Here is a 24,811-nt window from a genome sequence, read left to right as displayed (position 1 = left end):
GATTTTTTTCTGCTCAGAAAGAGTTCCCAGGAAGCATTTCAATCCCTGCCTCTGGACATGCTGCTTTGTAATTGGCTGTGAGTGAAACCAAGCTTGCATGTCCCGCACTTTGCCTTATGCATGGGGATTTCACCCAAGCTTTGCTCAGGGAAGATTGAAGAGTCGAGTTAACAGAGGAATGGGAAGACCCAGACATTCTTCTAAATAATATGCAGCAGCATAGTCCTCTTTTCGTACCACTTGGGGTGCCTTGCCACAGTAGGGTAACACTGATATTGCACTATTACAAAAATCTGTTTTACCTAATCCCATGATACTTGCTCAGTGGCTCAGGAACCACACGTAGCTCTTCTGAGTTCTGTTTCCCAGTGAGAAAGCCCCTTGGCCAGTGGGGCTTGCGGCTGGCTGATGGTTTCTACCTTGGAACAGCTACTGCCAAAAGAACAGATAAGTTGAGAGTCTCCCTGTGGTGAAGCCCTCATGGAAGTAAACATGGCTTTTTTGCCTGATGGTATTTTGTAAGCCACTGACTGAATACCACTGACCCAACCCTACCAATTTCCTATTGAGCTAGATAGCTGAGGCCCATGACTAGGGTTGCCAACTGCCAGGTAGTAGCAGGAGATCTGCTAATACAACTGATCTCCAGCCGATAGAGATCAGATCACCTGGAGAAAAATGGCTGCTTTGACAATTGAACTCTATGGCATTGAAGTCCCTCCCCTCCCTAAACCCCGCCCTCCTCAGGTTCCGCCCCCATAATCTCCCACCGGTGGCGAAGAGGGACCTGGCAACCCTACCCGTGACTTCAACATCCGATTACTGTAAACTGTTGTATAGAATGAAGATTTTTTCCCAAAAGCTTGACGTAATACGAATTAATTTTAGCTGGTGATTTTCCTGTTGGTTGTATTTTATTTTTCTGGTTTAAGCTATTAGCTGGTTTAAGCTTTTAGCTGCCTTCAGTTTAGTTAAATCAGGCTGTAGTCTTAAGCACGTTTGTTTGAACTAAGTTGCACTGAAATAATGGGACTTGCTTCCAAATCAAATATGATCATGGGAGTTCCCCTAACTGGTGGTCACATGGTGCTTTAAAACATTTTCCCCTCCTTGGATGAACAGGGGGGAAATCACTTACAGACAATCATCTTAAATACCTTGCCTGCATCAAGAAATGTACATCAGATTTAAAGAATGTTCTCAGTACTGAGCTTCTTTCAGAGGGAAGTGCTCTGATTTACAATCCGGTTAAATACCCACACTTTAGTTAATTGAACCAATTAATCTATTAATGCATTCAGCTCAACACTCTCTAGAATTGTTCTTTTGGCTTATCTTGGCATTTAACTTGGTGGGAATCCTGAAGCCGATGGGTCACTTGTTTTCCTATGATAACTTGTCCGGGAAGGGGGGGGGGGGAACTGCATGTAATGTAGATGAAGCCATTTGAAAACCTCTTTTCCTCTTTCTTGCTTTTCTTGGGATAAATGGCTTGTGCTTCACAGCTGCTCTGTGTGAAGAATTGAGATGGGACTAGATCATAGAAAATCAAATCTGAAGAAATGGTGTAGCAACTTAGGCAAAAAAGTGCTTTTCATGTGTGTGTTTCAGGGCAGACGAGTATTTTAAACTGGAGGGTTGCAGCTATTTTGCATTTTTTTAGTGGATCGTTAACATAGTTTGCATAATTGTTTTCATTAGTAAAGTGAATGGCAGGCTGCAGAAGTCAGACAGGTTGGTATCTGATGCACAGACATTTTTTTAACAGGTGGGGGCTTGCACATTGTAAAGCTTGAAAAATACGCATGGCACTGTGCTTCATCTGTCCTCCGTCTCACTCTTTTCAAGCTTTTAGGATTCACGACACATCTTTTAAGTTGCAGTGGTGCCATCATGTGAACTAGAACATGTTTTTCCCACAGAAGGAAGCTTGAATCTCAAAAGGAGTCTGTTGTTCCCACATACATATGTTCCTTCAGCATTTCCATGCAGAATGCCTCATGCATTGCTCACCTTTGTGTTGCGTTCTTGGCTCATTAGTTTGTGTCTGATTGGCAACTAAAATGAAATTATGCCTGCTTAAAAGACAATATATGAAGGGGACTTTCGGTAGGTAGCCGTTGTCTTGACTGGAGCCCGGCCTGATGTGATAGACAGGAGGTTGGGATTTTATGTTTAGCTCAGCACTGATGTTTCCACTTTAATTGTGCTGACCTCTGTTTACTTGAAAAGTTGAGCTTCGTAGAAGAAAATTCCTGGTACAGGAGCACGGTGCCCTGTTTCTGGCTAATAAACTCCAGTTAGAATGAAGATCCCGGAGGGTGGCTTCCTTCTGGCTGAAACTTGTCATTATCCATTGCAACAGCTTTATAGATGGCAAAACCCATTTTGCTTATTGTTAACACTTTTCAGTAGAGAGATTGTTATAGGAGGTGGAGAATAAAGGGACTGATGATAACTATAACAGCAGTGTTTTACAATGAGCAGCGGCTTTGACTAATAAGTCTTGCCATTGGTGGAGAGAAGCTGTTTGTGCCATAGTGGCTGCTTCGTATTTATACTCTTGGCAAGACTCCAAAGGTCAGGTGCTAAGAGAGCCAGCGTGGTGTAGCAGTTAAGAGCTGTGGTTTGGAGCGGTGGACTCTGATCTAAAGAACCGGGTTTGATTCCCTACTGCTCTACATGAGCGGCGGAGGCTAATCTGGTTAACTGGATTTGTTTCCCCACTCCTCCACGTGAAGCCAGCTGGGTGACCTTGAGTAAGTCACATTCTCTCAGCCCCACCTACCTCACAGGGTGTCTGTTGTGGGGTTTGCAAGCTGGTTTGATTCTTCCTTCAGTGGTAGAGAAAGTCAGCATATCAAAACCAACTCTTCTTCTTCTAAGCTTGCTCAGGCCCAGTGAACATGGTCCTTGGTGTGCTCGAACACTCTTCCTTCCTCTTCCCCAGGCTTGTTTTGCATTCTCGTGTCTTTCCTAATTTTTTTTTTTTGCATGCAAATTTCCCCTCTTTGCTGGTCAAACCATATTTTGCAACCATGTCTAGGAAGTGGGTTTGCAAATTGTTGTTCGGGCTGAGTGTGGCGTGCAAAAATGTCTGTGCGATCGTAACAGTGCAGGTTAGTTTGCTTTGAATGAGGGAGATAGGGGTGAATGTATGTGAAATGGAGAAAGGAGGAGCGTGCACACCTATGGAATGGTTAGAAGATTGGGCAGCCTTACACCTGGACTTGAGACAGGAATTGTCTTCCATATTGTACTCATGTGAAAAGCACCTTAGTATTTATTTATTTATCAAATTTATAATCTGCCTTCCCAGCCAAGGCCAGGCTCTGGGTGACTGGCCTCAACCATAGGCCTGGTGGAATGGCTCTGTCTTGTGGGCCCTGCAGAAAACCCTAAGGTCCCACAGGGCCCTGGTCTCACTTGAGAGGCTATTCCACCAGGCAGGGGCCAGGACAGAGAAAGCCATGGCCCTGGTTGAGGCCAGCTGGACACTCTTAGTACAGGTACGTGCATTGAATCTGTAGTCAGTGCATATACATATCTACACACACAGGTACAGGGCCTTGGAGACCCTGAATTGGGTGGAAGGGCAGCTTAGAAATGCTCTAAATAAATATAAAGTAAAAAGTAAAGGTCCCCTGTGCAAGCACCGGGTCATTCCTGACCCATGGGGTGACGTCACATCCCAATGTTTATTAGGCAGACTTTGTTTACGGGGTGGTTTGCCAGTGCCTTCCCCAGTCATCTTCCCTTTACCCCCAGCAAGCTGGGTACTCAGTTCACCGACCTCGGAAGGATGGAAGGCTGAGTCAACCTTGAGCCGGCTACCTGAAACCAATTTCCATTGGGATCAAACTCAAGTTGTGAGCAGAGCTTGGACTGCAGTACTGCAGCTTACCACTCTGCGGCATGGGGCTTCATAAATAAATATAGTGGGGGGGAATTCTAAACAGCAGTGTCAGAAGGCCACGGCAATGCAAGTGGTACAGGTGACAAAACTCAGTGACCATTCACAAGATCTGTCACATGAACGCATGAAGCTGCCTTATACTGAATCAGACCCTTGATCCAGTCAAAGTCAGTATTGTCTACTCAGACTGGCAGCAGCTCTCCAGGGTCTCAGGCTGTGATTTTTCACATCACCTACCTTCCTAGTCCCTTTAAATGGAGATGCCGGGGATTGAACTTGGGACGTTCTGCATGCCAAGCATATGCTCTAACACTGAGCCAAGCCCCTCCCCATTGTCATTGGTGACAACACGGGCTCCCTATTTTAAGTTAAACTTGTACCTGGGTATAGACGGCATAACCGAATGACCTGGTATTCTGAAGTTGTGTCGACAGCTGCTGCCCAGCTTAATTGAAATTCTCTCCCACCAGGAGACCTCAGTCTTCTGTGCTATAAATTTAAAGTGATTCCGGATTTGAGACTTATTAATGAGACGTTGTTCGCAGCTTGGCTAGAATCTAATTCACTTTCATGCGTAATGGATGATGTTGCTCCAATATTTGCATGGGTTCCCTTAGCGCCTTGCCTAAGGAGGAGTTATCCTCGTCGCGCTGCTGCGAGAGGCACCCGTTATTGCTGCAGTAAACCACTCAAGTCACGGGACCTGTCGTAGGCTCAGTGATGAGCCCACTGATGGCACTTGATAACCGCTCGGAAATATTTGGAGTGAAATAAATATGAATTAGTGATTCATAGTTTGCCTTGCACTCTGCATCAAACATGGGTGTTGTCTCTGTCAGAGAATGATGCCTGACTTCTCTTGCCGTGTAACCCACCTGAATCAAGATTAAGAGAGCGCTTTTTTTTAACTGAATAAGCTTTGAAACAAGATAAATGTCCTTTTTGCTTTTTGGTGTGTTGAATGTGCTAGATAATCCTGCTTTCGCAACGAGCCTTTTAAAAAATCTCTCCTTGGTGCAGCCAAGAGGAATGCATTTGTATCCTTGTGTATAAAAGCAGTACGGTGGTGAAATATTCCTCCTTAATTTTTGGTCAGAACGAACAAAAGTGTCTGTGTTTATTCCTGCCTAATGCATCACAAATCTGCTGACATGCTAACCTTGGAGTCTTGGTTGGCGTTAATCAGGCCTGTGCACCGGCAGGAAAGATGTACCTAATGCACTCCATCAGTGCAGTTTGCATATGGAAGTTCTCACAGGGGAGCTGCCCCGTGCCAGCTGAGGGTTACCTGCCCACTGCAGTTATTGTATGTAATTATCGAACCAATCTGTTCAGCCCAGCAGGGTTTAGATGGTAATCATGAAGCAGCGCTTTGGAAAGATGTAATGCACTCTCCCCTTCTCTCGTCAGCTATGCAAGGTTGTAACCACTTCGGCAGCTATTTCCGTAAAGCTATACGTATCTCAAACTTACGGCGGGGTGGGGGGAGCGAGCCGAACTTCAGCCATTATTTTTATGCTTATGAGCTAAGATATGTGGCCTGTGTCTGTGCTTTGCAGAACGGGCCGGCTTATAAAACATTCACTGCAAAACAGGAAAAAAGAAAAGCTTTGTGTATTAACATGTTTGTCTATTCTGTGGCGTTTGGAAATGCATGTAACCCAGTGGAGCTCTAGTTATTGCTACTAGGGGAAAATAATAATAATGGGCTGCATTCTGAATCAACAAGCATCGCTGATTCTGTGAACTTGGCCAGATCACGATAGAGAGGGCAGGAAGGGATGAGTCAGTGCTTGGCTCTCGTGGCCCTTTCTTACATGCCCAGAGTAATGCCAATCGCCACTTTGGGGTCAGGAAGGAATTTTCCTCCAGACCAGATTGGCCAGGGATCCTAAAGGTTTTTTGCCTTCCTCTGGGCATAGATCAGGGATCACTGTGGGAGTAGGGTGGGGGGGGGGAAGGTGGTTGTAAATTTCCTGTGTTGTTCAAGGGGTTTGGCTAGATGACCCTTGAGGTCCCTTCCAGCTCTATGTTTCGAATATAAAGCATTTAGGAGGGAGACAGTAGAATTGGAGTTTACCTGAAGAAATGATAGATTCGAGTCTAGTAGTACCTAGAGACCAACAGGATTTTCAGGGTGTAAGCTTTTCAAGAGATAAAATTCCCTTCATCAGATATCTGTCTGAGAAAGGAAGCTTTGACTCTTGAAAACTTATACCCCAGAAATCTTGTTAGTCTCTAGGTGAGACTGGACTCGAATCTAGCTCTTCTACCGCAGACCAGCACAGCTGCTCTCTGAAAACTACCTAAAGAAATGTAACCTTATAAGAAGAAAAGAATCCTAATGAGTTTAAAACGTATTGATGCTTGCTTCCCCTTCTGTTTAGAAACAGTTGTGTTCTTCACCAAAAACTTCTGAATTGTGACTTCCTCTTTTAAGTTTAAATCCGTTCTGTATATTCTTTAAATGTGCTTAATTTGATACCTAGTGGATAGGTTCTGTAGCCTTGGAATATATTGGCAACGACTGGAGTAGCAGCAGAGATGTTGAAGGGGTGAGGGGCTGGGGCAGGGAAGCAAGTAGCGTGAGAAGCTACTTTCCAGGGCTCAGACTTTCCATGACCTCCTCAATTCCTAACCCTTCCTTGTGAAAGTGAAAAGTTTCTTTGTTATGAAGGCTAGAAATTTGAAATAAATGAAACCTGAGAGATTCAGAAATGCCAGAAAGTGCATATTGCAATTCCTGCCTTGGGAATAATCCTACTACATCATTTGGATTATTAACTATAACTCTCTTTCTGAGCAAACTAGGATAGGGACCTGTATAAGAATCTCAGGTTTTTTCCCCCAAACTTTCAAAACAAAGAACTTGTGCTATGTTTATTATGATTTTTTTTTTACTGCTATAGAGATTTTGAGTTGATTGCCTCCAGAGGGTAGAGATGGGGAATTTGATAGCAAAATATTCACAGCAGCTTATTGTACTGCCTTGTCTTTGTGTGGCTTGCCTGCATGTATTTTTCTGCTTTGTGTAAAACTTGTTTGGTTTTTTTTGGGGGGGGGCAGGCTAGAAGAAAATTAGTTGCCGCATCAGACTCAGCTGCCGCCGATGAAGATGATACTGAAACGGCTATGGATGAAGTGAAAACTGCCCCAAAGAGAAAGCGCGCTGCACCTAGTAAGTCAAATGTTCCCCTCTGCATTTATCTTAGTCTTGGTAAAAATCAAAGATGTTTGTTTTGCAATAAATGTTTTTTTTTTTTTGCTGGGTAACTTTAGGGAAATTGTCAGCTCTCTGTGAGTAGTCACTGTGTCTTCTGATGGCTGCCCATCATGTAGAGCTAGTGAGAGTTAGCTGACGGAAGCATTTGGTGGTGGTTCCCTCTGCCCCCTTTCCCCGCCATTTATTTCCCCTTCCATTCTCATTTTTATCCTTCCCTATCTTGTCCAATTCACTGTCAGGTAGCGCTGACTCCCCAGGACCTATTCATCACAGCAGGTTTCAGCCAGAGGCTAGCAGCAGCAGCAGCCACCATTTACAACAGTGAGTGAATTTAAAGTAAAGGAGCTGTTTTAAGAAAAGGGAGTTTATCCAGATAGACTGTAAAATAATTTGGGACTATTTGGGCCTAATTGATAATGTATGAACTGCCAAGCAGTGTCAGCAGAGCGGCTGAAAGCAAGTCTTCTCCAGCCTTATCAACAAAGAGTTTTTTTAACAGTAAAGCCAGTGTGGTGTAGAAGAAGAAGAGTTGGTTTTTATACCCCGCTTTTCTCTACCGTAAGGAGTCTCAAAGCGGCCTTTCCTCCCCCCCCCCCCACATAACAAGCACCTTGAGAGGTAGGTGGGGCTGAGAGAGTTCTGAGAGGACTAACTAGCCCAAGGTCACCCAGGGGGCTTCATGTGGAAGAGTGGGGGAATCAAGCCCAGTTCTCCAGATTAGAGTCTGCCACTCTCAATCACTACACCATGCTGGCTAGTGGTTAAGAGCGACAGACTCTAATCTGAAGAACCGGGTTCGATTCCCCCACTCTTCCACATGAAGTCCCCTGGGTGACCTTGTGCCAGTCACAGTTCTTTCAGAACTCTCTCAGTCTCGCCTACCTCACAATCTGCCTGTTGTGGGGAGAGGAAGGGAATGTGATTCTATGCTACTTTGCAACCCCTGAAGGTATAGAAAAGTGGGGTATAATGCCCTACTCTTCTTCTTTTTCTAAGTGCTAGAGACTGACTCTCTAAGCTACTACCTACACCAAGAGGAGGCCTGTTGGTCAAATGACTCTATTACAAGTGGGATGTATGATGAGGGACAAAAGTATAAGGTTATAGGACAAGCCTTAGCCTAATCTACAGTGGATCAGACAAAATCATGTGCAGAAGTCCAGTTTTGTGATCTACTTTCCGATCCAAGGTGAGTTGCCACTAGACAAAACTTTCTCTTATGGTGCCCCCACTTTCCTTCCTCATAGCCATCTACCAAGCAAGTGTGTTGCAGTGTTTAAAATGTTAGACTAGGGTCTGGGAGACCCAGGTTCGAATCCCTACTCTGCCATGGAAACTTCTTAGGTAACCTTGTTCCAGTCACATACAATCAGCCTCACCTACCTAACAAAAAAAAGAAGAAACAATGTTGTAAGTTTCTGTGAATTCCTACTGGGGGTGAAAGTGGGATATAAATATCTAAATAAAATAAATTTTGAGCTTCTGGTACCAAATTAGACATGCATCTTTCATTCCAGATGATTTTGCCTCGTGTGTGTGTGTGTGTGTGAATACTGACACTTGCTGCTTTCTTTAAATTAACAGGCTTTAATGCTACTGCTGTGTGATTGCTGATTTTTTAATTGTTACTGCTTTATGTGTTCCATTTTAGTAACAGAAAATAATAAGCCGCCTTAATATCTAAACCAGTGGGGGGAGGGATATTTTTAAACAAATTTTGGAAGGCTTTGCTTAAAGTTAGAAACAAACTCATTCCTCTTCCAAGTGACAGCTGAAATACAGTGGTATAGCTTGGGGGCTGAAGCAAGCAATTACAAATATTCCTTACTGTTGCTTTACTACAGGTGGTTCTGTATTTCTTCCTTGTTGAAAAACTAAAATCTAGTACTTGCAGGCCAGCTCTATTAAAAAGGTAGTTGTGGCTCCTTGAGGAATTCCAAATAAATTTGTCCATAATTCTCCTCAACCCATTTGTGTACAATCTAAAGAAGTGATCAAAATTGAGTGAGGAGAATATTCCTGCTGCTGCTCCTATCTCTGAATTCAGACATGTGTGGTAAAGTTTGGTACCATTCTGCATGAGTTGTTTCTGCCAGGGCACAAAACTAAATGTTTCACTGGCATGCGCTGCAATATAGATCTTGCCAGTTTCCTGTAATACAGAGAGGTATTTACCTTTTATTAAACACACTTTTGCCCTGAAATGAATGCTTTCCAGCCCATTCTCTCCAGTGTAATATGTGGGTTGTGCTACTGTTGTGCTTAGCTGGCCCTGAAACATGTTTAGTGCCTGAATTGTTGGGAAGGTGAAAATCTTGGGTTCTTTTGCACCACAATTTATCAGGAAGATAAAACAGAAGAGCCCTTCCCCCCCAATGAAGAGAGAAGAAAAAAGGGGGAGGAACTCAGAGACAGTCATGAAGTGTGTGTTGTGTGGTATTGAGAGAGAAAATGGGTTAATAGTGAATGGTTTAAAAAGAAAACAGTGAGTTAAAATGGAAACATTTTTTTTGTCATGGCTAACCTATCCTCTTGAGTCTGCAAAATGTAAAAGTGGCCCTCAGTAGATTTGAATGGAGCATCTTGAGATATTGCATTCTCTGCTTAGTACAGTTAAGCAGGTAGGAAACTATTTTTTTGTTATTTTTTTACCCAAATTATCAAGGTTACAAAGAATAATTTCAATAGCGGAAGCAAACACAGAAATGCTCCTTGTTCAACCCTCTTATTTATCGTGATTAACTGTATTAGACTGAAAAGAGTGCTCTCTGTGTGGTTGCCGGCAGTGCTTCATTTCCCCATTTTCTGCTTCTGCTGTGTAGCCATAGCGGTTTAGCAGTGTCTCCTGGGCTGGGTGCGCTAAGAATTTTAGCCGGATAGTTCAAAAACAGATGTGATCTCCCTCAAATTGGAGCATGGGGGTGTGACGGAGTAAGGTTTAATATCTGTCAGTGACTGTAGGTGGGTGGAACTTAAGGGAAGAGACTCTGAGCTTCTGGAAGAGAAGAGGTCTTGTACTCTGGGTTCCAGTGTGATAGGTTGTGCCTAGTGTGATGGGCAAAAACCTGAAGGGTGACGAAAGAGAGGAGTTTGGGGAGAGGGGTCCCTACTCTAGTCACTGAGGGGAGGAATAGTCTCCGGGGAAGGAGGTATTCCTGGCCCAAGTGTTTTGTGAAAATGACTTTTAAGTGCTGTGTAGTAATTCCACAGAGAAATTAAGGAAAGGAGAAGTGAGAATCTCCACATTTCCTAGTTTTAGGCACCAGGGTATACGCATGAACCCCTGTGCGCAAGTTATGGGACTAAGCTACCTTAAAGTGTTGGAAACGTAAGTTAAATAAAATATCATCTGTGCTGTATGTGTTGAACAACTCATTACATGTATAGAAACTTTGCACCTTTCATCAAAACTAGCTTTCCCTCCCATGCCTTTCACTGTGAAATATAATAAAAATTCGTTGTTCAACTGAGTAAAGCCTCTGGTGTCTCAGTTGTCTGAGGTAAAGCAAAGTGGGTGACATGGGAGAGATTTCCCCCCCTCATCACAGGGGGTTATGTGAGGGAGAGGTGCAGTGAAAGGTGGGATTTCAGCAGTTTGGAAGATGCCCGTTTTCCTGGTGGTCTTGGTATCTGCGGCACACTGAGTGGAAGCCATCAAGGATTTAGTTGCAGAGATTCATTGGCTCTCTTCCAGAAATGGTGAGTTGAGAACTTGGAGCCGTATACCCTGTCCCAAGAGCCAGCTTTTCCTATCATGTGTCCCTTGTGTTAAATTTATCTGCAGCTTTGCTGGCCAGTCTTGGCGCTGTGAAATCCTTTAGGGAGGACTCTTTTCACTGATTTAGACTCTTGGTTTTTCCCGTCACTAATAAATCTACTGAAAAGCAATCTGTCTCAATACAGATACTCTGGATGTTTAAATTGTATCTGTTTAAATTTTTAATCTCGCCCTGTCTCCAAGGACCAGAATACATGATTTGCTGCCACCCTATTTCATTCTTACAACAGTCCTGTGAGGTATGGTAGGATGAGAGATAGTAACTGGGCCAAAGTCACCCAGTTTATTTCATGGCAGTTTCTGGGTTTCCTCAGCTCTAGCCTGTAACCACTATACCACAGTGGCATTTCCTCCATTGTGAAAAATTTAACAATTTATGTATACTAGATGGTCCTAAGTTAAGGCATGCCTATTATGCCATTCTGGGGGCCAATTCTTGCTAGCTTTGCTCACCATCCCCATAGCCTGCTGCACTTACAACATTATTTTATAGGGGCTCTGCCCCTGTGTGCCCTATGGGCTAACCCCCAAAGCAGCCTTTGGCCATATTTTTTTCCTGTGGTAAGTATTTTCAGTTCATTTTGACAACAAATAACTATTATTTTTTTTAAAAATCAATTAAAACACCTTTTTATTTTCAACAATTTTACATCTGTGTGTATATGGTAAAATATAACTAATAACAAATAAATAATTACACTTCGGATATTAACAGTTAATTACGGAAATGAAGGAGTGAAACAATTATTGATGGTAGCAAGGCTTTGTTATATTTACATTCCTAGTCCTGCCATTAGGAGCTAATATGATTAGTTTTCTTCTGTCTCTCACTCATGAGCATTCTACATACAGTTGTCTGTGTGCACAAACAAGGTTTTTGCAAATCATCGCCAACTATTTTTAATGAGAGTCCTTAAGCTTTATTGATGCTTGTTGCAGAACTTAGTTGAATGGGTTAATTGAAGCCTTTTAAATGGAAATTGAAAGTCTGTAGATATTATAGGAATTCTTGGAATAAGAACTACCTGGCCTGCTTCCTGGCCTGTAATTATTCTGTGTTGATGACATCCAATGACTGCAACCAAGAATTCAGGAGGAGATTGAGGCTGGAAAGGCCAGCCAGGAAGGAGCTAGAAAAGACCCTTAAGGGTAAGGATGTGTTGCTGGCGACCAAGAGCAAGATAATTCATACCATAGTATTTCACCTTACTATGTATGGGTGTGATAATTGGGCAATGAAGAAAGCTGACTGGCAGAAAGTAGATTCATTTGAAATGTGGAGTTTTACAGACCACCAAAAAGATGAATAAGTGGGTTCTAGATCAAATCAGGCCTAAACTAAAATGAAGCTAAAATGACCAAACTGAGGCTATCATATTTTGAACCTATAATTAGAAGACCAGGATCACTGGAAAATTATAGGAAAAGTTGAAGGCAGCAGGGGAAAAGGAAGACCCAAGATGAGATGGATTGACTGAATTAAGGAAGCCACCACCCTCAGTTTGCAAGATCTGAGCAAGGCTATAGAACGTTTTGGAGGTTATTAATTCATAGAGCTGCTCTGCGTTGGAAGCTACTTGACGGCATCTAGTTAAGTTTTTATTTTTACGGTCATTTGACCAAGAAAATAGAACACATCTTGACGGTATCTACAGCATCATTCTAGATAATAAAACAGCCCTTTGACGTAACTAGACTGGATTCATATAATTTCGTGATACTTTTGGAATTACTGAGTTCTGTAGATCTTCCAGCATAGTAGTTCCAGTGTATTCCACCCTTCTCTATTAGATTTATAGCACCATTACTTGCAAATTCACTACCTGTAGCATAATCAGCAAGTTATACTTGCATTATTTTCTTCCAGACAATGTTTTTGGAGTCTACTACAAGTGTACTATGATTTGATGCAGGCTCTACTCATAAATTCTTGATTCTTGCGGAATAATGCAACGTTTGTCGGAAGCCCTCAGCTAATATAGTGGTGACTTCTACCTCAGTTGAATAATTTCTTTGTCTATCTTGCAATGTGTGGGTCTAAAGCAGGGGTGGGGAACCTTTTTCCTGCCAAGGGCCATTTGCACACTTATGGCCCCCGAAGGAAGCTATATCAGGTGTAGATCTGGCACGCATGGGGGGGGAGGCTAGGGTTGCCAGGTCTCCAGCCACCACCGGGAGGTTTAGTATTCAAAAGAAAACCTCGTTCTTAAATAATTGGAGTTAAGCAACAAAGTAAGCATGGCACACATATTGAAACAAATCACCATAGGTCTAAGCCAGGGGTCTCAAAACTGCGGCTCCAGAGCCGCAGACGGCTCTTTGGCCTGTTGAGTGCCGCTCTCCGAACTTGGTTCGGAGCCCCTGCTCTTGCGCCGGCAGCCGGGCTGTGGAGCCGCGCGCCTGAGAGAGAGAGAGCGGGCGAGTGGGCGCGCTGTCTCCCCCCCCACCGTGGAGAATGGCCGGGTCCCCCTTTCCCTTGCCCTCAATGGTTGGGAGGCTAAAGCCTCCCCTCCCCTCTAGCCGCACGATTGCTGGGTGGGCAGCTCGGCGGTTCCTGGCCCCCCACCTATCAGCTGTTGGGTGGGGCGGGCTTCCTTTGGTAGACCTGGCCTCCGGCTGAGTCCCATTGGGAGGCCATGCCTACCCACTGGCTTTCTTGGCGGTAGACCTGGACTCCGAGGAGGGGAAAAAGTCCCCCTTCAGAGGCCAAGTCTACCAATTGGCTTCTATGGGCCTCCGGAGGCCAGGTCTACTGCCAAGAAAGCCAATGGATAGACCTGGCCTCCCAATGGAACTCAGCCGGAGGCCAGGTCCACCAATAGGCTTTTATGGCGGTAGACCAGGCCTCCAGATGAGGACTCCAGACGGGGAGGGGGAAATGGCAGGGACTTACAATTTAATTTTTATCAATAAATAAGATCACTATTAAGTATGATATCAAGTTTTATTCAGTGTACCTATAGTTTAATTAAGACTTAAAACTTTAATTAAAGTTTATTAAGTTAATAAACAGTGTACCTACCTATATAGTTTAAGTTTAAGAAATTTGGCTCTCAAAAGAAATCTCAATCGTTGTACTGTTGATATTTGGCTCTTTTGACTAATGAGTTTGCCGACCCCTGGTCTAAGCCAAATGTTACACAATATATACACAATATGCTTAAGCTAAATATAAAGTCTCAATTGAACAAAATAAACTCTGGGCGAACTTGCTTCAGTGAGTGAAATCCAAGCCGGGAAAAGAATCATCCCGGTGAGCAGTCATCTTGCCGAAGAACGCACACTCCCAGCACTGATGAAGCGGGTATACAAAAGACCTGGAAAAAGGGTTCCGGAGCCTGAAGTGCAGTCGGGAGAATTGCAGGCGAGTGGAGCCTAGAAAACCTGATGGTTTTGGGCGAAGTAAGCCTGCTGGACCGGCAGTACGTGTACCAAGCCAAACTGCTTATGCGGCTTCACAGGTAGGGAAAAAAACCTGCTTATCCTGAGATAACTTGCAATTCAGTCGGATAGCGAAGGAAGGAAAAGAAGGAAGGAAGGAAAGGGAGGGAGGCTCTCTCTCTCTCTCTCTCTCTCTCTCTCTCTCTCTCTCTCTCTCTCTCTCTCTCACTCTCTCTCACTCTCACTCTCACTCTCACTCTCACTCACTGGGGATCTTTTGCGCAAACACACATGCACTCACCGGGCTGCACAATGGCCCGGGGATCTCTCTCTCTCTCGCACACACTCACTGGGCTGCACAACGGCCTGGGGGTCTCTGTCTTGTGCAAACACACACGCAGTCACCCAACTGCACAGCGGCCCGGGGATCTCTCCTGCACAAACACACACACTCACCCTGCTGCACAACGGCCCGGGGATCTCTCCTGCGCGCGCACACACACACGCACTCACCTGGCTGCACAGTGGCCCGGGGATCTCTGTTGCGCACGCACACACTCACTCACCAGATCGCCCCACTGCACGGGTCAGAGGCAAGCTAGGAGGGTGGGGAGGAAAGTTTGAGGCTGGCATGGCTGGAGAGCCAGCTTTACCTTTTTTCCTCAGCCCGAGGGAGAGCGAGGGGAGGGCCGTGTAGGGGCCCACTGAGCCAGCGGAGGGAACGGCCAGTGGCAGGCAGGCGAGGGGGGAGATGGTGGCATAAGCTCCGGGAGCCCAAGCAGCTTTAAGTCGGAGAGCGAAGGCAGGGCCACGTAGAGGCCCACTGAGCTGGAGGAGCAGGGCACGCCACCCACTCACCTAGAAACAGCCGGTGAGACAAAGGGGAGGGGGGCTTCCGGCCAAGCGCATTTTTTGGGCAGAAGTTGTGAGTCTCTCCAGGAAGAGAGGAGAGTTGGGAGAAAGGGCCCCACAGTCACTCAATTGGCAAAGCCCGAACTGCCGAGGAGAGAGCCTAGCTAGCGAGAGGTGGAGCGGCATGGCTCTGGAGCTCCTGGAATCAGCAAGGGGCCCGGATAAAATGATCTCGTGGGCCGGATCCGGACGAGGGGCCGGAGGTTCCCCATCCCTGGTCTAAAGCTTCTAATACAGCTTTGTGAGGAACAGACCACTCATCCAATGCAATGGGTTTGCACTCTTCGAAAATGTTATAATGTTCCTCTGTTAATACTGCACGTTAGTTTGTCAGCCTATTTGACACGTCATATTTAATTTGAGTACTGAACAAGCGATTCTCGCTCTTCCTAAACAAGCTGCATCTCTATCTTTTGAAACAATAGTAAGAGTTCTCATCCTCTTCCAGCAAACTTTGCCTAGAAATAGACTACATAAAGTGCATTTCTTGTTCCACCTGGAGTGTCTATGAAAGATACGCCTCCATTTTTATTGAAAATAGTGTCTGTGCTTCCTTCAAAAAATGTTCCGTTGGTCCAGTATTAAATTTGGCTCATTTTCACGCATGAATTCTCTAAGCTCTTCAGGATCATATGCAAGCTCTGTTACAAATTTGCTTGCAAGTGCCTAACTATCATCTCTTCATGGTTCAGGAAGACGAAATGTTTTCAAAGGAGAGCCACCCATGGTTAGGATGCAATCTTCAATCAATACAAGTGCTCTATTAAAATTGCATCATTATATGTCATTTCTGTGTCCATATTTTGTATTCCGGCTTGATTCAAAATACCTTCTGAGAGATGTTCTTTATATACATCCCATAGATTATGAGAATTTGAAGTGGCGCAAACTTGTAGTTATGTAGCAAACAGATTTCATAGCATTTTACTTGACTGTACAACTGCTGGTTCCTCTTGAGCATTATTTCCATGAGCATCAGCCACAAGAAGACTTCTTAATCGGCAAGGTTGTCTGAAGGTTTGTTTTATAAAGGAGAGAACATATTCTATACACACACGAAGTCTGTGCTGACTCCACCTTTCTGCTGCTTCCAGAGGGATGTTCTAGAGAGAAGCTTGGCTGGGATATCCTTTCAATTTTGACACCACAACTCCCATGATGATTCTGGGACTGGTGGCCCATTTTGAAACTCCTAGCTTTTTTGTGTGATGGGCTAAGCCTGCCACAAACAAGACAACTGTTGCTTCCCTTGCAAAATGCGGAAGAATGTTATGGAGTTAATCTGGGCTCAAATCTTAATTTTTCCTTGATTTTTTTGTTTTTGGCACTGCAACTCCCATGATCATCTGGAAACTGGTGGCCAGTTTTGAAAGTCCTAGCCTTATTTTCCAACTAGTTATGCCTGCCATGCAGACAAACACATCCTTTTATTATAGATTTTCTTCTATTCAGTGGGTAGTTGGGCAACAGAAAAGAGATCCCATGGGAGAAATGGTAGGAAGTATCCAAGTTGAGATTATCCACAAGAGGGTTAGCCCTTTGGAACCCAAATGCCAGTGTTTTGCTAATGCGCAGTGTTCACCCATGTTTTGCTTTTTCTTCGCAGTTGTTTGTACCCAGTTTATCCAGCACATGTAACTTGGAGGCTTGTAATTTTCCGGTCATTGAGCTCACTTTCTCTTTGTACTATACTGTTGTGCAAATCCAAACGAGTCCTCGGTTTCTAAGGGCTGACCTTCAGTCACAGACTGCACAGACTGTACTGTCTATGAAACTGCAAGACTTAATGTTGGGAATTGTTTCTGGTGTCCTGTTGGCTCATTTTCTGGCCTGTTGGAAATGGTTATCGTGATCTTGGCACCATTTCCCCCCTCCCTCTCACTTTTGGGGTTGCAGTTTTGTTGAAAGAAAATTGATTTCACAGACCTTCCATGTCTTCCTTTGGAATGTAAAAGGGCCTTAATTTCCCCTTTCATTTGCTTTTCATTAATGGGATGCCAATTTGTTCATCCTAGAGCAAATATCAGCATAATGGTGAAAATAAGCCTACATGCCTGCATTCAGTGATCGCGTAATCTGTGTCCATAAAACTGTTATATGGATGAGATTGCCAGAAGATAACCTTGGCCAGGTATTGAGGGCAGGATAAAAATAAAAATCAATAAATCAAAATAAATAAATTAAAGAATCAGAGTTATGTCCATTGAAGCCAGTCTTTATGTTGTTGTATGCTCAAAGTGATTTAGACACAAAGTTACTAATGGGAATCCCTTTGGCTCAAGTTTGGGCCAGTTCTGCTGAACTTGAGCATTGAGATCCAGCAAAGGGTATAAGAGAATAACTAGAAATAGCACCTTTAAGTGCCTTCCTTAAACAAAATTTCTGGCAGGGTATGAAGAAGTGCGGCTCACGAAAGCTCATACCCTATCAGAAATTTTGTTAGTCTTTAAGGTGCTATTGGAATCTTGCTCTTTTCTACTGCTATTGACAGACTAACATGGCTACCCATCGTGATCTATCTCCATACCTCTGGTTCTTGTTCAAGCAGCACCTCTTGTCTCTGTGTCTCTACCAACCTATCTCCCAATCGGATTTCCAAACTATTTTTGGAGAAGCTCATACAAAGATAGTGGATGGGCATTCTGCAACAACCATCAATTTTTAAAAAATGGTTCTGTTTGAATGTCATAAGCATGTGTACTTTCCAACTGACGGATCTACCATGACACACATCACCAGAAGGTCATGGGTGCTATAGATGTCAAGCAAGGCATGGCTCATTCTGTATGCTTGGGGTGGGGGGTGGGGTAGGCTTTCCCCAGCCTACCTGGGTTGCCACCACACTCCCCCCAGCTAAGTAATACTGCCTAAGTCAGAGTAAAGGACTGTTATTTGAGCACACATACAAGCCACTGAGTTCAGGGTACAGGCAGGTCTGGTGGAAGAAGACTAAGCTGAGGCACTTCTACTAGGCCAAAGAAGGTCTGTGCTTCCTTTTTCTCTGAGCATTGTCATCTGTCCACCCCAAGCCTGGTGGCCTAAGTGGATGCTCGGGGGACATATTTCTGATAGTTATATTTGTTGTTTCCCGCCACTTGAGTCATCAGGTTCAGTCCCAGGGAAGTATTCCCCTGGGGTTAGATCCAGGCTGAATTTTTCACTAGTGGAAGGAGCGGGGTAATTCCCTCTTCCTGCTTTAGACCCCTGATTTGACTTTCACATTGTTCCTGAAAGAATCCCCTGCCCCCAGGAGCAGCATTTTGAGAAGGTCCGTAGGCTTTGGTGGGAGGAACATCCTGTTCCTCTGGTAAAAGTACCTTGTGTGAACAGAAGACTTAGTCTGGATCCAACCCTTTGTGTCCTTATGGGCTAGAAGTGGAGGAAGGAGGGCATCAGGGTAGGAGTGTCTCAGCCACTCACATATGATTCTAATGAGGCTGCAACTTGTGTGTGTATGTGTGATTTACACACACATACACAAGAAATGTTTTCTCGGCAAGTATACATGGGAGCAGGAGGTAGATGCTTCTTACAGGCTACCGCCTTACTTTCCCTATCAAACTATAGTTTATGTAGCTTGTAATAGTATAAACTATGCCCATGAATTTTACTGCTATAAATTAACTTTATAATACTCAGGAGTGCCCTAAAGCTGGTGTGAGGGCGTTTTATATGCAGTGTATTTCATGAGTAAATTAATATGAATATTCCTTTTTAATGTATTAATATAGAATGTTTGGATTGTACGCTGACCATTGTTCTGTGGTCATTGTTTAGTTTTTTTAAATTGTCTTTATTCTTAACAACTGCAGAGGTGGGAGTTTCCAAACCCAAAGTGCCGAAGACTTCTCCCAAAATGCCGAAGGCATCTCCCAAAATGGAGAAGACATCTCCCAAAATCAAGACAAGCGTGAAACCCAAGAAGAGAATCCAGAAGTAGGAGAGCCAGAATAATGTGTGCTTGCTGCTTTTATTATTTTCTCTCCCCCACACATACACAAGGATTAGGATTGTTTTCCTTTTTATGTAAGTGTTTAGCCTACGGACTGTAAAAAGACTGTTCTCCATTGTGTAGTTGGACTTGGAAGAGTAAATATTTTAAGTCTTTCTGTACAGGATGCATAGTTTACTACCAATACAGATGTTTTCAAACTTTATAAATGGCTGTATGCACGCTTTTTGCACCTGTTCAGTTTCTGTTACACTTGAATAAAAATGAAATCTTAATTTTGATATCTGTTCTGTTGGGACCACTGGTTTGGATCCAATCTCTTGCTTCAGCTAAGTTAGACTTCAGGTTAGGAAAAAGGCGTGTTGCTTAGCATAAGGGAATCACTGGATCCAACCTAATATTTCTCTCTTGACTTTGTCCACCGTGTCCATAACTTTATAAATTTCTAGTCTCCTAATCATCAGTTAGCTTTTGGGGGGAGGCTACCCCTAGAAGGGTGAGAAGAATGGTGGGCTGGCCAGAGTCTTCTTGGGGGGTGACTGCAAGTAAAGCCCATTGCTACAACTATCCATTATTTCTCAGGCCGCTCTTAGTTGCCACCAACAACCCAATTGGTAGTACTCAAACAGAATTTTGCCCTGAGGTATGCAGTTGCTGATCTTACAATACCATGTCTTCCCTTTTCCCCACCCTAACAATAAAATTAAATAAATAAAAAATCTTTGTAGGGACGAAAGCTCTGCTATTGAATGGAAGGTCTACATAAACTGTTTCAGGCAGAATGGTACTTCATCAATGGTTAAATTATCTTTACATTGTTATAGCATTTCCTTCAGTAAACAAGAATTTACCTCAAAGCAATTGGAAGAATATTCCGACCCTTTGAGCATCATTCTTTCTCCCAAGTTGCGCTTCATAAGAGAAATGTTTAGTGTTTACTTTTTTTGCAACTACTTCTATTTTACTCAAATACTTAATACAGATGTACTTCTGAAGCAGTGCTTTGCTATAACTGGAACAAGGGTTAACATGAAAATGAAAATATTGAAAAAAATAATAGTTTCTGTCCATGTGAGTGAAGTTCTATATGCATAACAGAGCTTATCTCTCCCCCTTCTGCAGTTCTTTTTGTTCGCAAAAAAGTGTTCAGAGACCCAGAGGATCCTTCTAGGAAAAAGAAGAGTTGGTTTTTATATGCCAACTTTCTCTACCACTTAAGGAAGAATCAAACTGGCTTACAATCGCCTTCCCTTCCCCTCCCCACAACAGACACCCTGTGAGGTTGAGAGAGCTCGAAGACAGCTGTGACTAGCCCAAGGTCACCCAGCTGGCTTCATGAACTAGATGACTGGGCATTTGTGTAGCTCTTTGTAACTCAAGCGGGTACGCTAGCAATGAACGAATTCCATGTCCCAATTAGGGTTGCCAACTCCAACTTGGGAAATTCCTGGAGATTTGGGAGCAGAGCATGGAGACTGTGGAGTTTGTGAAGGGACCTCAACAGGGATGTTAAGTTGTAGAGTCCACTGTCTGAAACTACCATTTTCTCCAGGGGGAACTGATCTCTAGTCTGGAGATCAGTTGTAATTCTGGGAGAACTCCAGGTGCCACCTGGAGGTTGACAACCCCAGTTCCCCCATCTCAACCTGCAAAGATCTTATCAAGATGAAACGTTCCTGTCCCCATAAGAATAGCTAGTTGTTTTTGCTCTTTTAATTTTCTATTGCCATTATAGAACAAATGGATGGCTCTTAATTAAAATGAAAGTGAATTACCTAGAATGTTGTAGGTTTGTATTTCTTTTTTTTCGTAGGCACAGCAGTCACATGCCAACAAAATTCCATCATGCTCTAAGTAAAAGATGGGAGGGGTGGTTGCCAGCTATGAAGCATTGCCTTTTATTGCCCATCTGGAATGGTGAGGAATGGCAGGGCTGGCTTTGACCTATTGGCTATAAGCTGGGGACTTCTCTTTGGCTGCATTCAGGCATCACGATAAACCACAGTTTGTGCAACAAAGCTCTGGTTAATTGACCAGAGATAAGTTACAAAGTGCAGAATGCCCTGTCTGTCCTTGCTTCCTGCCTCTCAGTTGGGAGGTTGTCCTGTTTATCCTGCCACTTCTGGCCATTCCTTGCCACTCAACAAACAGGCATTTGTGAATCCAGATGTCACAACTACTGCAAAGTTTGGTTAACGAACCCGCAACAAATCCGTTTTGAAATCCCAGTTTGACGTCATCCGGCAAATCTCTGTTGGCTTGACTATGCCCTTGGACGTCACAATGAACCGAGGTTTGATCAAACCACAAGTTCTATCACAATCTGAGCGCATCCTTCAAGTCGTATCTGTTCTTTAGTACCAAATGACAGCCTCCAAGGTCAAAGAGATGTCCCCCCCTCTCCTGCAACCGCTTGATGCTGCAGAAAAGCAGGGAGGGGACAAAGTGCAATGACGCCACCATTAAAAGTGTTGCAATATGCCATGTCTTTGGGGTGGGAGGGAAAAGACGGGCCGGGGGGGGGGGGACACCTGATTTGAATGTAAAAATCCAGTACACAAAGGAAGCGAGCGGGCGAGCTTCCTTATAGGCTGCATTTACTGCTCTTGATGACTCCAGTTGTGTGTAAATATTAGAAAACAGCAGGGTCCTGCATTCCAAGAATCACTTGAGCAGTGCCACGAAGACGAGAGTCCTTACCGGTATTGTAGTCATACTCCCGAGCTCTCCTGCTGTTTCTAATCTGTGCGCACAGCCGTGAAAAAACTGGACTGACATTTACAGGCGCAGCAGGGAGACACTTGAGTAGGGAATGTTAGACTCCGCTACCTACGTTTCTTCCCCCGCCCCCCTCCCTTTCAAAGTGGCCACCATACATGATAAATCTTCACAGGGGAACTAGTCCACACTTCAACTGATGGTGTAATGAGGGTATTGATAATGAATCAGACAACACTTTTTTTTTTAGCGCCAAACATCCAGCAGACAGATTCTTGTTTACTTCTTCCACCCCCCACCACCCCGGCTAATCTAATATATCTGGAGGGAGAATCCAGTTTAATTATAGGCATAAGGAGTTTGGAGTCTTTCATTCTTATATGTTAACAAACTATATATATATATTCTGCTGAGGGTATGATAGCCCGGAACCTCTACGGTCTCCCCAAACAGCTAAGCTAAAATAGATTCTGGACATAGTTTGTACCCATGAGCTGCCAGATTTGGGATGCTGTAACACCAGTAACCCAATTAAGTTTTTTGCGTGTGAATTGTCTGGTTGATTTCTCAGTTAAGATTCCCTCCCCCCTTGGGAATAAGACTAGACAGACTGTCATTTGCTATTACTAATTCTGTATAGCGTTATCGCTGAAGCTCCCTTTCTCTTCTCCCCACCACTCTTTTTTTTGTAATTAGCTATCTTAGTTGGCTCTTAAATTTTAATAGCCAATTGAAGCAATGTTTTAGCCAAGTTCCATATCTAAATTGTATTCAGTCCATTAAGAAAGTTGGTTAAAAGGCTATTAAAGCAAAAAGCCAATATCTGGTGGTTGAGCTCTTATGTTTGCGGCAGAAGCATTGCCAGCCTATAGTGGAATGCTTGGAAGGGACGGGTTCCACATTGCTGGGTGTGACAGGCACAAAGAAGGACCGAACTTAGTTTTGGGAAGCAAATGCTTTTTAAAAAGTGATAGTTTTTGGCTTGAGGGGAGGCACGGATCTTTATTAGTGGTTTCTTGGCTTTGATTATTTTCTCTCTCTTAAAAAAAAAAGCTAGATAAATGATGTTTTTCCTCTATTTCATCTATTTGATCAAAATTGTTAGCAAAAACATCTGAAGCACCTTCTGGTAGGACTGTAATCTTGCTGAGATTAGTTTGTAAAATAGCCTGCCAGACATTATTTGAAAGGGAGAGGGGAGGCTTGCGTGCCAGCACATGGGCAGTGAATGCCGCTTCTCTAATTAAAGACTTTGGCCTCGATCCAGGCAGCTCTCGTCACATACAACTAGTCGTGCACATCCAGCCAGTGAAGTGGGGTTTAGCATCTCAATGTGGCATCTTCATTGGCCATGTCGAGAAGCTCGCCTTAGCATACGGCTCGTTCTTCCTGGATTGAAGCATTTGGGCTTATTCTGAAGGCCGCTTCTTTACGTCTTCTCCCCTCCATTTCCATCATGGTTAGTCTGACACAGAGGAAGGGATGTGGTTTGGTGGTAGAACATCTCCTGATCACGCAGAATGTCCTAGGTCCAGTCCCTGAACCCTGGCATCAAGTTGGAAGGGTTAGGTATTAGGTGATATGAAATGCTGCCTGAAACCTTGGAGAGCTGTGGCTGGTCAATAGGGCTGCCAACCTCCAGGTGATGGCTGGAGATCTCCTGCTATTACAACTGATCTGGCGACAGAGATAAGTTCACCTGGAGAAAATGGTTGCTTTGGCAATTGGACTCTGGCATTGAAGTCCCTCAAGTTCTACCCCCAAAATCTCCAGGTATTTCACAGTCTGGAGCTGGCAACCCTACCGGTCAGAGTAGACACTACTACTGACCTCGATGGCCCAAATGGTCTGATTCATTACGGGGTAGTTTCATGTGCTCATGTGGAATAATTTGAAATCAATGGTATTTACAATCAGTGTGTGCGCCAAAGCCTGGTTCATCCATTTAGCTAAAACGACTTCCTCCGTAAATGGTAGTGAAGTGTGAATGCTTGCTACGCAATATGAATCCGCTGAAGTATGCGTTGACAATTCATGGGATCTTACCTCCCTTCCTTTTTTGGAAAGGCAAACCACAACTTTACTGCGTGGTCAGTCAACCTAACCCTTCCCCAGGGCAGCCATAATGGTGGAGAGGCTGTGTGGCCTAATCTCCCTCAGTGACATTTCTTGGCTTGTCCTTTTCATTTTCAGTTGTCTTAATGGTGGAGAGGCTGTGGCCTAATCTCCCTCAGTGACATTTCTTGGCTTGTCCTTTTCATTTTCAGTTGTCTTAAAAAAAAAAAAACCCTTTCCTCTTGTGGAATTCTCGAGTACAATTAGACCTGGGGCAGATACTATTCTACCCAATTGCTCTATTAAAAACACTTTTCAACTCGATGCTGGAAGCCAGAAGCTTCTTGATGGTCTGTCCGCTGCAAAGGCATTGAGAGGATAAGCACCTGTCACGTCTGTGTGTCCGTGTTGTTGATGTTTATTTCAACAGCACTAAAAGCGCTTAACAAACAACTTTTAATCGTGTTTGACTTTGTCTTTTTGCTGGTTTTTGCTGGCTTACAATGCCCATCTCTGCTCCTTCTGCTGTGACCGCCAAATATCCAGCCCTACTGCTTTTTTAAATAATACCACTTCCATCCTGAAATGTTGGAAATCTCCTCCTAACCTTGTACATGACAAAACCGAATCACATGCTCCATCACTTCGAGATTCCACCTGCTAAAATGTGCATTGTAAGTAGCTCCTGAAAGTCAATTACTGAAATGAAACTATTGCAGGCTAAAAGGGGACCGGCAAATGACAAAAAGCGGCAATTAACTACATTTTCATAGCTTCGCCTGGCTCACTGCTGTTGGGTGGCTGGAGTGTCATTTGAAGCAGTCAGGCTCCTGGACTGATGTTAGTACATCGCTTTGCGACTTCTTGTGTCACCAG

The 24,811-nt window shown here is 43.9% G+C and overlaps 1 protein-coding gene across 1 annotated transcript in view; it reads left to right on the top strand.

Moving 5' to 3' along the window:
* VRK1 (VRK serine/threonine kinase 1) overlaps positions 1-19,207 on the top strand; it is a 37,637-nt gene extending 18,430 nt beyond the window's left edge. Inside the window, exons 11-12 of the mRNA XM_056851106.1 lie at positions 6,983-7,094; positions 19,023-19,207. Of these exons, the coding sequence (XP_056707084.1) occupies positions 6,983-7,094; positions 19,023-19,150 (240 nt within the window). The 3' untranslated portion in view covers positions 19,151-19,207. The remainder of the gene's footprint in view (positions 1-6,982; positions 7,095-19,022) is intronic.
* Positions 19,208-24,811: the final 5,604 nt, after the last annotated feature.

This window comes from Euleptes europaea, chromosome 6 (assembly GCF_029931775.1).
Source record: "Euleptes europaea isolate rEulEur1 chromosome 6, rEulEur1.hap1, whole genome shotgun sequence".
NCBI lineage: Eukaryota > Metazoa > Chordata > Lepidosauria > Squamata > Sphaerodactylidae > Euleptes > Euleptes europaea.
Note: the sequence above shows the minus strand (reverse complement) of the source record. Positions and strands in the feature narration are given on the sequence as shown.